The sequence below is a fragment of the Cynoglossus semilaevis genome, chromosome W (assembly GCF_000523025.1).
Source record: "Cynoglossus semilaevis isolate Cse_v1.0 chromosome W, Cse_v1.0, whole genome shotgun sequence".
In the NCBI taxonomy this organism is placed as follows: domain Eukaryota; kingdom Metazoa; phylum Chordata; class Actinopteri; order Pleuronectiformes; family Cynoglossidae; genus Cynoglossus; species Cynoglossus semilaevis.
In genome coordinates this window covers 1,906,582-1,918,386 of record NC_024327.1, presented here as the reverse complement: position 1 = coordinate 1,918,386, position 11,805 = coordinate 1,906,582, and the positions used below count along the sequence as shown (strand labels likewise).

The 11,805-nt window shown below is 43.1% G+C and overlaps 1 protein-coding gene across 1 annotated transcript in view; it reads left to right on the top strand.

Annotated features, from left to right (window-relative positions):
* The window catches only part of LOC103396926 (ELMO domain-containing protein 3-like), an 11,004-nt gene extending 8,296 nt beyond the window's left edge, over nucleotides 1–2,708 (top strand). Inside the window, exons 9-12 of the mRNA XM_008335171.3 lie at nucleotides 7–57; nucleotides 172–248; nucleotides 470–597; nucleotides 1,117–2,708. Of these exons, the coding sequence (XP_008333393.2) occupies nucleotides 7–57; nucleotides 172–248; nucleotides 470–597; nucleotides 1,117–1,283 (423 nt within the window). The 3' untranslated portion in view covers nucleotides 1,284–2,708. The remainder of the gene's footprint in view (nucleotides 1–6; nucleotides 58–171; nucleotides 249–469; nucleotides 598–1,116) is intronic.
* The last annotated feature ends 9,097 nt before the right edge of the window (nucleotides 2,709–11,805 follow it).

The following is an 11,805-nucleotide window of genomic DNA, read 5'->3' as shown; positions in this document are numbered from 1 at the left end:
CCGGAGCCGCTGCCGCTGGCTCGAGACGTCTACAAGTTGTCCCAGCACCCCACACAGGTGACGGCCGATGGTCCATCCAGAGGTCGTGTCATTTTTTTTCCCCGATCTTTGGCTTCGACGCTTCGTTCCTAAACTCTGTCGTTGTCTTCTTTTGTTCGTCTTTTGGTTTAGAACTTTCCCTTCAGCGTGATGTCCATCAACATGACGCGCATCGCTCTGCAAGTCCTCAGAGAGGAGGCTCTGTCCAAGTGAGTGTCCGCTGCTCCACTGTTCATGGGTTCACAGACCATGTCAGTTGATGAGGTTCACAGACCGTGTCAGTTGATGTGGTTCACAGAGCATGTCAGTTGATGAGGTTCACAGACCATGTCAGTTGTTGAAGTTCACAGAGCATGTCAGTTGTTGAGGTTCACAGACCATGTCAGTTTGTCTCCTCATTTTGGACACTCCTGTTTCTGTTTCACACCAGGGAGTGCAACCGTCGTCAGCAGGTGGTGGGCGTGCTGAACGAGTTCTACGTTGCCACCTACCTGTACCTCTATCAACTGTGGAAAACGCAAAACAAGACCATCGCTGACTCCGGCTTCGTACTCAAAGGTAAACCAAACCGGTGGACACTTTATGAAATAAAATATGCGGTTTTCCATTCTTCTGATATTCGAACCCAGTCCCGTCACGTTAAAAAACAGAAACTTTTTTGGAACCTCGGGATCATTTTCAGCTACATTTAAAATAACAGTTAAAGTCCGCGATAAAGATGGAACGTTGTCGCAACTGGAACGAATTGCATTTTATCCAGTAAAAAAAAAAATATATAAATATATTAGAAAAAAGGACACTAAAAACTAAAAATAATTACAAAATATTACATTTTAAAGTGCATCGCCGCCACCCACTGGACTGCAGCGGGCGAATCAGTGTTAGCAGTTTGAGAAATGAAGGAAAATGAGAATTATATAATTTTACATCTTATTTTTGTAAAATGGTTATTTAGTTTTACGCTCTAAGTCCAAGCCCTAAAATAAAGTAAACTAAACCTGGGGGGCGGGGGTCAGGGAACAACACGGTTCTGTTAGCCTTCCCAGTCTCACTCTTCTCACTTCCCTCTCTCCTCAGAGGTGGAGCTGTTTGCCAAAAAGAACCCCAGGCAGATGCTACGTCGACTCCAGGTCTTCCTGAAGGAGAGGCAGACGGTGGGACTCCCCCACGGGGCGTCGTCGTCAGATCCGTCTCCCAGCCCGTGGGAGCCGGGGAGCAGAGCCAGAGCGGCGCCGGGAAACTAAGGAAAGGAGAAGCACGTCACCGGAGTATGTGATCTACCGCCGGACGTGGAGGGAGAGGCCAGACTCATTTGAACTGGACTCCGTGAGTGTGCGGGTCACTTCCTGTACATGTATTCGCCAGTGACTTACTCAGAGAGCTAGAAGAACCCTGACCCCTGAGCATGACCCAGGGCCCTGCTGTCGGAACCTTTTTCAAATACTTCCACTCCCTTCCTTGCTGCTGGGGGGTTGCACTTTGATCAGATTAGCTACGAGGCGGAGTTTCTGAATTTATTTATTTTTTTTGTATTTGTTTTGTTTTTAATTTATTTATTTTATTAACAAGAACAAACAAAAAAACAAACAAGTAGAAAAAATATATAAATATATAGAGAGAGAGAGAGAGAGAGAGAGAGAGAGCTCACGCAGGTCAGGAAGCATGCGTCGCGGAATCAAGCGAGACGATTTTTGCACTTTCTACGAAATACACAACGTTCCACTCAACTTGTCCAAAAAAAATAAAATAAAATTCCCAATAAAAACCAAGTCGGCTTATCTAACCATCAAAGTAGAGTCGTTAGAGCGCTTTCCCACCGGCACATGCTATCAGTTGTTTGTTTTTTTTCCTACCTAAAATGCACTGCGCTCGATGTCACGTCCTGTTCTCGGTTCATTAATTCTCCCTGTTTCACGTCCCAACCCCTGGTTCTCTTTCTCTCTCTCTCTTTGGTTTCTTTTTCCGATCTCCTCTCCTCACACCAGCAAGTGAACTTCATGTGGCCCAACATGTGGGCCGCAGTCCATGCCAGAGTTTGGCTCGAATATTTGGGCTACGTGAATCGGACCGTCTGTAGAGAGTGGACCAGAAACGAGAGTTTCTAGCTGAAAACTCAAAGCCTGGCTTAAGCTGAGGTTAGGTAGATACAGGATTTTACCCACAATTCCCTGTCGGACACAGTCAGCGAGGTTAGTTGGGTGAGACAGGAAATGGTTTCTGAAGACAACAGGGAAACAGCAAGGATGTCATTACGTAGATTGCGATACAGCTAGAGAGGGTGTCGGAGCCGCGGCTCAAAGGTTGGTCGGCAGACCCGGAAATGTCCGGCAACCGGTAGTTTGAGGCGTTCGCTTGTCGTCAATGTTAGTTTGACAACCGGCATTGTCATCGTCGTCTGCGATCCCTCCTCCGATAACCAGTCTGCGAAAAATGAAGGATTAGTTCAATTTTTTTTTTTTGTAATTTTTTTTTTTAATTAATAAAAATCATGAGATTTCAGCGACAGATTAACGACAAACCCAAAGGAATTAAGGGTTTTCGGTACAAACACGAGGCCTTGAATGCAGCGCGCTTCGGTCGATGACATCACTCTGTCAGCGCAAATGAAAATACGATCACGTAAACTCGGCCGGTCAGGTGGGACGGTGTGATCGACCTGGTCCGGAGAGAGACACGTTCTATGTAGCAGCATGGCCCTATTTGTCATTGACAACTCGGCCGTCCAATAAAAGCCTGGTACAGTACAGTAGTAGAAATAGAAAAAAAATAGTTTCAGAAACATAGAACCAAAAAAACAAAGCAATATAAAAGTAACTTAAAATATATATATATATATATTTAAAGAAATGAGGTGTGTCCTTTCTGAAGACACGACCTTCGCAACCTTGTCTATAGATCTACGAGTGAAACTGGTGTCGAACTGGTGTGTGTGTGTGTGTGTCCGTGTGTCCTAGCTAACGTCAAAGTTCTGGTCTGGAGCTTTTCTCTACATTCCATTACGAAGCATGTGATTGTAAATTTTTCGCGACGACTTTCGAAGTTTATCCTTGTGCGCGTGTGTGTGTCTCAAATGGATGAGCTGATATCGACGAAGGCCGCCCTTCCTTGGTGACGTATGGTACGGCATGATGCAATCCCAGCTCTCAGTCAACGATGATCGGAACGTTAGTAGCCGTGTGACCGTAGAAATTTCTCCTTACTGCAGGGTTTGTGTGAATGTGTGTGTGCGCACGTGTGTGTGTGTGTCGTACAGGAAATGACTACAGATATGGCGCTTTTCCACTTTACACAAAAAGCCCCGGCGTTATCAAGTGCTTAATCCACCGAGGCTGCGACGACAAAATCATCCGAAAAAAACCTCATTCGGAGACGCCGGCGTTTCCCAACCTTTTCCAAGCCACAGCACATATATATATCGTGGAACGACACACAAAAATATATGTAAATAAAATAATATTTGAGTTTAAATTTATTAAAAAAAAAAATTGTAGCTCTGATAATATAATAGTTTTAATAACCATCTGCTGCCACCTAGTGGAAGAAGATTACATTGCTCTTTGACGAACAAAAAAAAAACAATTTGTAATAAATAAGTAGTTTTGGGACATTGGCTAATTTTTCGCGGCACACCAAAAAATCTCCGTGGTTGAGAATCACTGACCTAGCCGATCGTAGGAGACTCCGGGGCCACAAAATGAAAGAGACTGCAGTTATCGTACGTTCAGCCTAGGCAGACGGGTGGAGCTATAGAGGCGTGTAACATTATTTTCGTGAGGAAAAATTCATACTCCAGCAGAAAAACGTTGCACGGTACTACGTATGCCAATTTGTTGACGATGTGATGATTATTCAGTTCAATTATATTTACCGTTTATTTCCGGAACAAAATGCCGCCTTAAGACGTAAACAGAACGAACGCTAAAACCTCAAAAATTAGCTGCACTTTATCGAGCGAGCCAAGTGGAACCAGGTTGATTTGCAATTTGCGAGCAAACCTTAGCATCCTTTAGCTCCCCTCCTGGTTGGCCGAGGGATGGTCAATCTGTTGAGTTTTTCGCAGTACGACTTGCGTAATCTGTGGCCTGGAGTGGATGGCGCTACTGAGCAGAGCTGGTCCCGCTGTGTTGTGCTAACGTGAAACCGTCTCCCGTATCTGCAGTCGAAATCCGTAGCATGTTCAGGTAGCACTAGTACTGTAGCATCTTTTAGCCTTCTCTCCTCTCTGTGAAGCTCGTTCGAAGTCACGTTTCGGGCGCAATCTGAAGCGTCCGGCCGATGTCTCCCTGGGCTGCGACCACTGTCCACCGTGACCGGTGACCCGATATTTAGCGATAATTTCGTACTAAATATATCCATGTTTCATTGTCCCGCTGAAGCACTGCGCTCCACCACCGGAGGCGCTCTTTGCTCATAAAACTGCAGCTGGTAACAAGTTTTTTTCCTGAAATTACGATACACGTTGCGAACCTCGTTCCCAACGTCTGTTTTGGACAGGAAATTTGTCGTGCTAATTTCTTGCACGCGTTTCTAGAATTTCCCCTAAGCTAAGCTGTACGACTCACACGAGGTCTCCGTGTGGTCTGTCCGTTGGTCGCAGCCCAGTGAGACGGTGGTCGACTGTCGCTACTCTACTGTGGGAGCGTGGACCTGAGGTGGCACAGTGGATGTTGGTACCGTGGGGGAGGGTCTTGACCTTACCTTCTTGGGGGTGTTCTTACACTTGACATGATCGTGTTCGGTTGAAAAAAAACCATCGTGTTCAGTTGAAAAAAAAAAAAAACAAACCCTGCTGCAGCTTTCCTGTCGGTGCAGCTAGATAGGTTGCGCAGATGTCTTACACGTACGGGTTGTGGGATCAATTCCAGACTGTACTTCGGTATCTACCTACCGGTATACCTTGCAGATGTCTAGAACATCTCTGTACAAGTAGACACCAGGAAAGCTAAGCCAAACATACGCAACAAACTACAAAAGGGAGGACATCCCTAAATGACACGCAGAAAAAAAATTAATAATAATAATAATTAGCCCCGCCTGCAAATATTCTCATCTGTTTTCCGAGCCAGTGAACAACAACAACAACATCAACAATATTAAATATATTTTAAAATATAAAAAAACATTTTTTTTAAATGGTTTTGATTGAAATATTTATAAAAAATAAAATCTTAACGAACTGTGTTGATTGGTGGTGATGTAAACACACCCTCAGAATGTAATGGTACAAATGTTGCCCTCATCAGTGGAGGCAGGTGGGGCCTCAAAGTTGCTCTTGAACCCCCCGTAACCCCCCCGCTCCTCCTCACCCCTTTTATTTAAGCCACTGTGGTGGCCACGTATTGCGGTAAACAGAGATGTTTACCACTCTGACCTTTGACCTTTGCATCCACAGTGTATCTTCAGAAAACGAGCTGATGTACTTTTTTCTTCTTTTTTTTTCTTCGGTGATTTCGACTGATCAGGAAACTTTTTTTTTTTTGCACTTCGTTGTTTAACTTTGCTAAGACGCGTGACATACAGTATGCTAGCGTACCTTCTTTCAATAGCCATAATGTTGACCCCCCCTGCCCACTTCATGAAACCATGAGGCCCACCAGCATCCGTCTGAGACGCTGCACCGCAGATGTGATGTTGCGTTTATTTATTTTTTTATTTTTTATTTTTCTTGCTGTGCATTGTAAATCAGGAAGTTTGTAAATAGAGAATCAATGATTGTAACTGTATGATTGCCTGTCGGGCATTATACTGAAACACAGTGCTTACCTCGAGACTTGAGACAAATCTCTCCCCCCTCTCTCTCTGTCTTTGCTCTTTTCTACGGCTCTCTCTCTCTCTCTCTCTCTCTGCTCTTTTCTACGGATGTCCGATATTAACTTTTTGCCGATATCGTCCAATTCCGATATCGACCCATACCAATATAGCTGGGCAGCGGCGGTGGCCTGGTGGTTAAGAAAGTGCCTGCTCACTAAGGCGGTTATTATTATTTTCTGCCATGTTCCCCCTAATGGACAGAAGCCCCCACACCACCACCCCCTGAAATTTAAAAATACATTGAGTGCCTGGTAATATTTATTTAATCATCCGTACAATCCACTGGTACCGGGTTTAATAAATTTAATACGATTAATAAATTGCGCTGCAATGCTGCCATCTAGTGACTGTTTACTTACATATACAGCCGTTTTTTTTTTTCCCCCAAAACTATTTTTAGGGGCACACATCATTTGGCGAAACCCTGGGGCATTGTGTTATCTGATTTCCATTATTGGAGGTAAAAACCGATAACACGATTCTTACGGATATCGCATAATTACGCTAATATCGGACATCCCTACTCTTCTCCTCCTCCTCCTTCATGCCGGTCGGACACGTGTATTGTACTGTACTGTATATTCGGCACCCGAGGCACTACACGATATCAAGCTAGCGCGGAAGCTGGTCAATGTTACATGTATTCTATTTAGGACACATTTATTGACTATATATATGTATAAATATATATATATATATATATAGGCCCACACATGGTGTGATGCACATTTGCAGATGACACCAATCTCTTAATCGTTATAATCTCTCGAAATTGGCTGACGTTCCACGCCGTCGTCGAAAACGAGCTGGTTTTTCTTGTGGCTTCAGTGATCGTAAAGTGTACGTTTGCCGTCCGTAAGTGTTTCGATGGTGAGGAAAACACGCGGGAGGTGAAAACCCGTCGTCGCAGGCTAGCCGTTGTCACAGACGTATCTCTAAATATATAGGTTTGATTATCTGTGTACGCTTCGACTTCGACATATACCCGGTAACTGCCGCCTCAACAGCAACCTAGCAATCTTCAGCCGTCGCAGTCGATTATGTTCTCACATTTTCTTCAATCACCTCGGTCGCAAAAAAACTACAAAAACAAACCAGAACTAAGAGTGAAACAAAACGGGTTCCTGCAGGATGCGGACGCTCCGAGAGTTTCCGTTTCCGAACTTCTGCCCCCTTTGGCAGCAGCAGCAGCTCGGCAAATACAATCACTTCTCTCGATGTCCCGCGCTTTATATATGAAGTTGTTTTTGACCGTCTCGTCCCTCGGAGCGTTTTATGACCGTACCTTGATTGTAGAAGCCCTATTTTATACTTACGAGAGTTATTTCAGGATACACTACGTGCTGTCGTAAATTCAATGTGTTGTATGGAGAACGCTAAGTAAATGCTGTTTGAAAAAAAAAAAACTGACGCGTGTCTGCCTCATTACTGAACCTAGTGGATTCATGCAGGTTTTGTCACTCTCAAAACACTAAAAAATGTACTCCTGTTTAGTCGAAGACGATGCTAATAATACTGGCAGGAATTGAAGAAAGATTTTAAAACCCATCTGCTGCCACCTAGTGGAAGAGGATTGAATTGCTCTGCTAGTTACGCATTGACGAACAAGAAAAAAAATTGCAATAAATTAATAGTTTTAGGACCAGTTAAGCTAATGCTAATAGCTAATGACCTCTCACGGTGCACTAGCGGGCCACGGCCCAGAGGTTGAGAATCACTGCTCTAATACGCAGTAGACACTAGGGGTGTGTCTTGGCGACAATCAGGTGATACGATACATATCACGACACAGGGAAACAACGATACGATATATTGCGATACTATAGTCTCGACGATATATTGGGGGGGGTTCCGAGGAGATATCGCGATATTTCAGCTTACTTATATATTTCTACACCCCTACGCAATACACATTTTGGTATTTACACACTGCGAGTGTGCCAGAATTTGTTTGGTTTTTTCCACCGAAAACCGTCTGCTTCCACCTAGTGGAAGAGGATTTAATTGCTCTGCCTGTCACACATTGACGAACAAGAAAAAAAAATTGAAATAAATAAATAATAGTTTTAGGACCAGTTAAGCTAATGCTAATAGCTAATGATCTCTCACGGCACTCTAGTGGGCCACGGCCCAGAGGTTGGAAATCACTGCTGTAATACGCAGTAGACACTAGGGGTGTGTCTTGGCGAAAATCTGGTGATACAATACATATCACAACACAGGTAAGCAACGATACGATATATCGCGATATATTGCGATACTATAGTCACGACGATATAGTCTCCTAGAAAAAGAAAATGAACCAACACCAGGAATATTGGTCTTGGAATTGGTGATAAAAAAGAGGAGATATCGCGATATTTCAGCGTACTTATATATTTCTACACCCATTTTGGTATTTATACACTGCGAGTGCGCCAGAATTTGTTTTTTTGTTCCGCCGAAACATCTGGATTCTGTGACCGACATCTCGTCCCGGCATGCGTTTGTGGAGGCTCAACCTCAGGTCAGCAGCCCCAGCCTGACTGGGATCGGGGACAGTCGGTAGGTCTCCGACTGACCCTCTGATTGGTGGATTCTTCGTGGACATTTTTTCCACGGGGATAATAATTCCATCGTTTGGATCAGTCCCAGATAAACCCAGGTGAGAAACGCTGCCCCCTACTTGTTGATTTAGGTATTGTCTGTCTGTTCCTGTGATTTTGTTTTTTTCCGAATATTTTTGTTGTCATATTTAGTGACGTTGACGGAGGCAGAGGATTGTTTCTTTACTTTGATCTTCAGGTTGTGGACCACAAGAAGAGCAGTTTGGCGGCCGCCCACTGGGCCTCAGTCCACAGGATGATCCACCAGTTCACCCCCTCAGGCAGAGAGAGACGGAGACGACCCCTCCCGGTCCAAAGTTAAAGAATTTTTTTTTTCTTTCCTCTGTTTTTGTGACCACGATTGTAAACTTACGCTCTGCATTTCGTCCACCAGAGGGCCCACTCCACGCACACATGATACAGGAGCCGGGTTGAGCGCACACATGACATTTACAGGTGCTGCACATTTCGGGGTCCAATGTGTCGTAAAAAACCTTTGTGTAAACGTAGGAGGTAATTCCTAAAACTTGAACTTTAGGTTCCGATTTCTTTCAAAATTCTTCTTTCTTTCAAAACGAGTTCCTCCTAAAAAAATATTCCTCAATCTTCATACTGTGGTTGGTTACTTGGTGCAGGAACTGTTTAAAACCCGAAATACTTTTCTTTTGTTTTTTTCCCACCGAGTGAATTCTTTGCAGATGATTATCTTAAAATGAATGTGTTTTTTCCCCCCCCAACACTTCATATCCAACGCGATGTTGAAGTATTCGGTCCCGGAGGGGGATTTTGGTTGTGGGTTGTGGATCTTGACTGACTCCATAGGAATCTGGATGCGGCGTGTTTCCACAGCTGTGATTAATCACTCCCCGCGGCTGCTGCTCCACACCGCCAGATGACTGGGCCGCGGCGGAGCTGCTGAATCACGGAAAGTCGCTTACAAGCAAAAGTTTTGTTTCGTCTCGTATCTGGGGGTCAGAACCTTGACCTGTTAGCCGTGTTTGGTACGGGTAGGCAGCGGTTGACCGGGGGGGGGGGGGGGGGGGGGGTTGTTTTCTGTCTCTTCCTGCGAAGGGTTAACGCTAAAGACCAAAAATGTAAAATCGCATGTCCATATGGAGTGTGGGGTGCACACCAGGAGTCGGGGGTTGGGGGAAGAGGGAGTATCATTTTTATAAATCTCCTTCCATTTGTACCTAGAGAGCCTTCTGGATTTCTCTGCCTACCCTCCCCCACTCCCCCGGCCCTTCTCCTCCTCTGTCTCTCTCTCTGTCTCTCTCTCTCTCTCCCTCTCCCTCTGATGACATTGTTTTCTGCCCACAGACTGCTGATACACGGCTGGGGCTGCGTGCTGACTTACATGGACGCTAGTGCGCTCACGCTAACCGCTAGAGGATTAATAAAAGTGACGTCCCTCACATTAAAACCCACTCTGCCGGGTCTAAGGAGTACATTTGACAGGACAGTACTGTGGAAAACTTTTAGATGCGTACTTACTGTAACCCCATCCTCTCACCCCCTTCACCCCTTCCCCACACTCTGAACTTTTTGTATCATTTTTGGGCAAATTCTAACAAATTTGGACGAAAATATTTGTTTTTTTTAAGTTTTTTTTTTTTTCAAAATTTTATTTTTGCCTGAATATTTCTCATTAAATAAGGGCGTTTAGGGAAAGTTTTTTGAATTTTCTTTTTATTAAAGTTTTTGTCAAATTTGGAACTGTGTGTCATTTAGGGTCAAATTAACAATAAACTTTTAAAATAAAATTTTAGTTTATTCGTAACCCTAACCCCAACCTTACTCTAACCCTAACTCTAATCCTAACCCTAACTTTAACCTCAGCGTTAACCCTAACCTCAACTCAAATTTATTTCAATAAAATGTTCTGTCAAAATGTATCCTTTTTGTTTTCCTTGCTGGTCAAATTCTAATAAATTTTGACAAAACATTTTGTAAAATTATTTTTCAAAATTGTATCTTTTGCTGCATGTTTCTCATAAAATTAGGGCATTTAGGGAACATTTTTTCAAATTTATTTAACCCTTGTGCGGTCCTTCGGGTCTAGGTGGTCACCTAGAAACAACATTTTTAAAAATAATCTTTCAAAACATTTTCATCAAAATTGTTCAACATCTGGACCAAACATTTGAATTTTTCTGAAAAATTCCCCAAAAAAAACTTTTGTCCAAAAAAAATTTCAAAACGCTATATTTTGATGAGAAACACGCAGAAAACATAAAAATTTCAAAAATCAAAATTTTTCAACATCAGACCAAATATTTGGAATTTGCCGAAAGATTTAAAAAAAATGTTTTTCCAAAAAAAATTTCAAAATGCTATATTTTGATGTGAAACATGTGGAAAACATAAAACTTTGAAAAATAATCTTTCAAAAAATTTTCATCATTTTTCAACATCAAACCAAAAATTTGTATTTTGCCAAAAAATTCCCAAAATTAAATGTTTTTCCAAAAAAAATTCAAAACACTGTTTTGATGAGAAACGTAGAAAACATAAAATTAAAAAAATTAAAAAATTTTCATCAAAATTTTTCAACATCAGAAAAATTCTTAAAAAAATTATAATTAATAAATACTTTTTTTGTCCACAGGAACCGGGGGACACCAGGAATGACCCTTGGATGGACCATACCATTCCTCCTCTTTAATACGCTTGATAACGAAAACACATTGACCAAGAAGATCGTGACTTTCTTTCTTCCTTATGCGTTTAGTTAAGACTTTTTTGCAAAGTATTTTAGGAAGAAGAAGAGAGAACTCCTTTATTTTCATCACCAAGAGTGGTCTCTGTTTTTGTTCATATTTACAAGAAACCCATCCAATCTCCCCTCTTTCTCCTCCTCCCCCTCCCCCCTCCTTCACCTCTTGTGGAATTCCGCCTCTCTTTTAACCGTGTTCTGTAGATTTAGACTGGAAACGGGCCAATGATCAGGTTTATCAGTGATAAAGACTTTTTATTGTGTTGTTCGTGATTGTAAAGGTCACATAAGCAGCAATTATTGCTTTGATTGGTTGTTTTATACAGTCACAAACTCTCTCATATCCTGGAGGTGTTTGTCTGTGATATGTTGTTATGAGACAGAACACCGCTCAACACAACCTCAACACTCTCTCTCTCTCTCTCTCTCTCTCTCTCTCTCTCTCTCACACCCCCACCTCTCTTCCCTTCCTGTTTGTTCCTACCCCCCCTCCCACTACATCTTTGTGCGCAGGCCAGTCTGGTCGACACTGTGGCTGTGTGGATGTGTGGGGCAGCATCACAGATTCCAGAGAGGTCAAAGAGGGTCAAACGTCGCCCCCGGTGGACTAACTGACGGACGGACGGGCTGCTTCGTGGCGGACAAGTTTAGAGG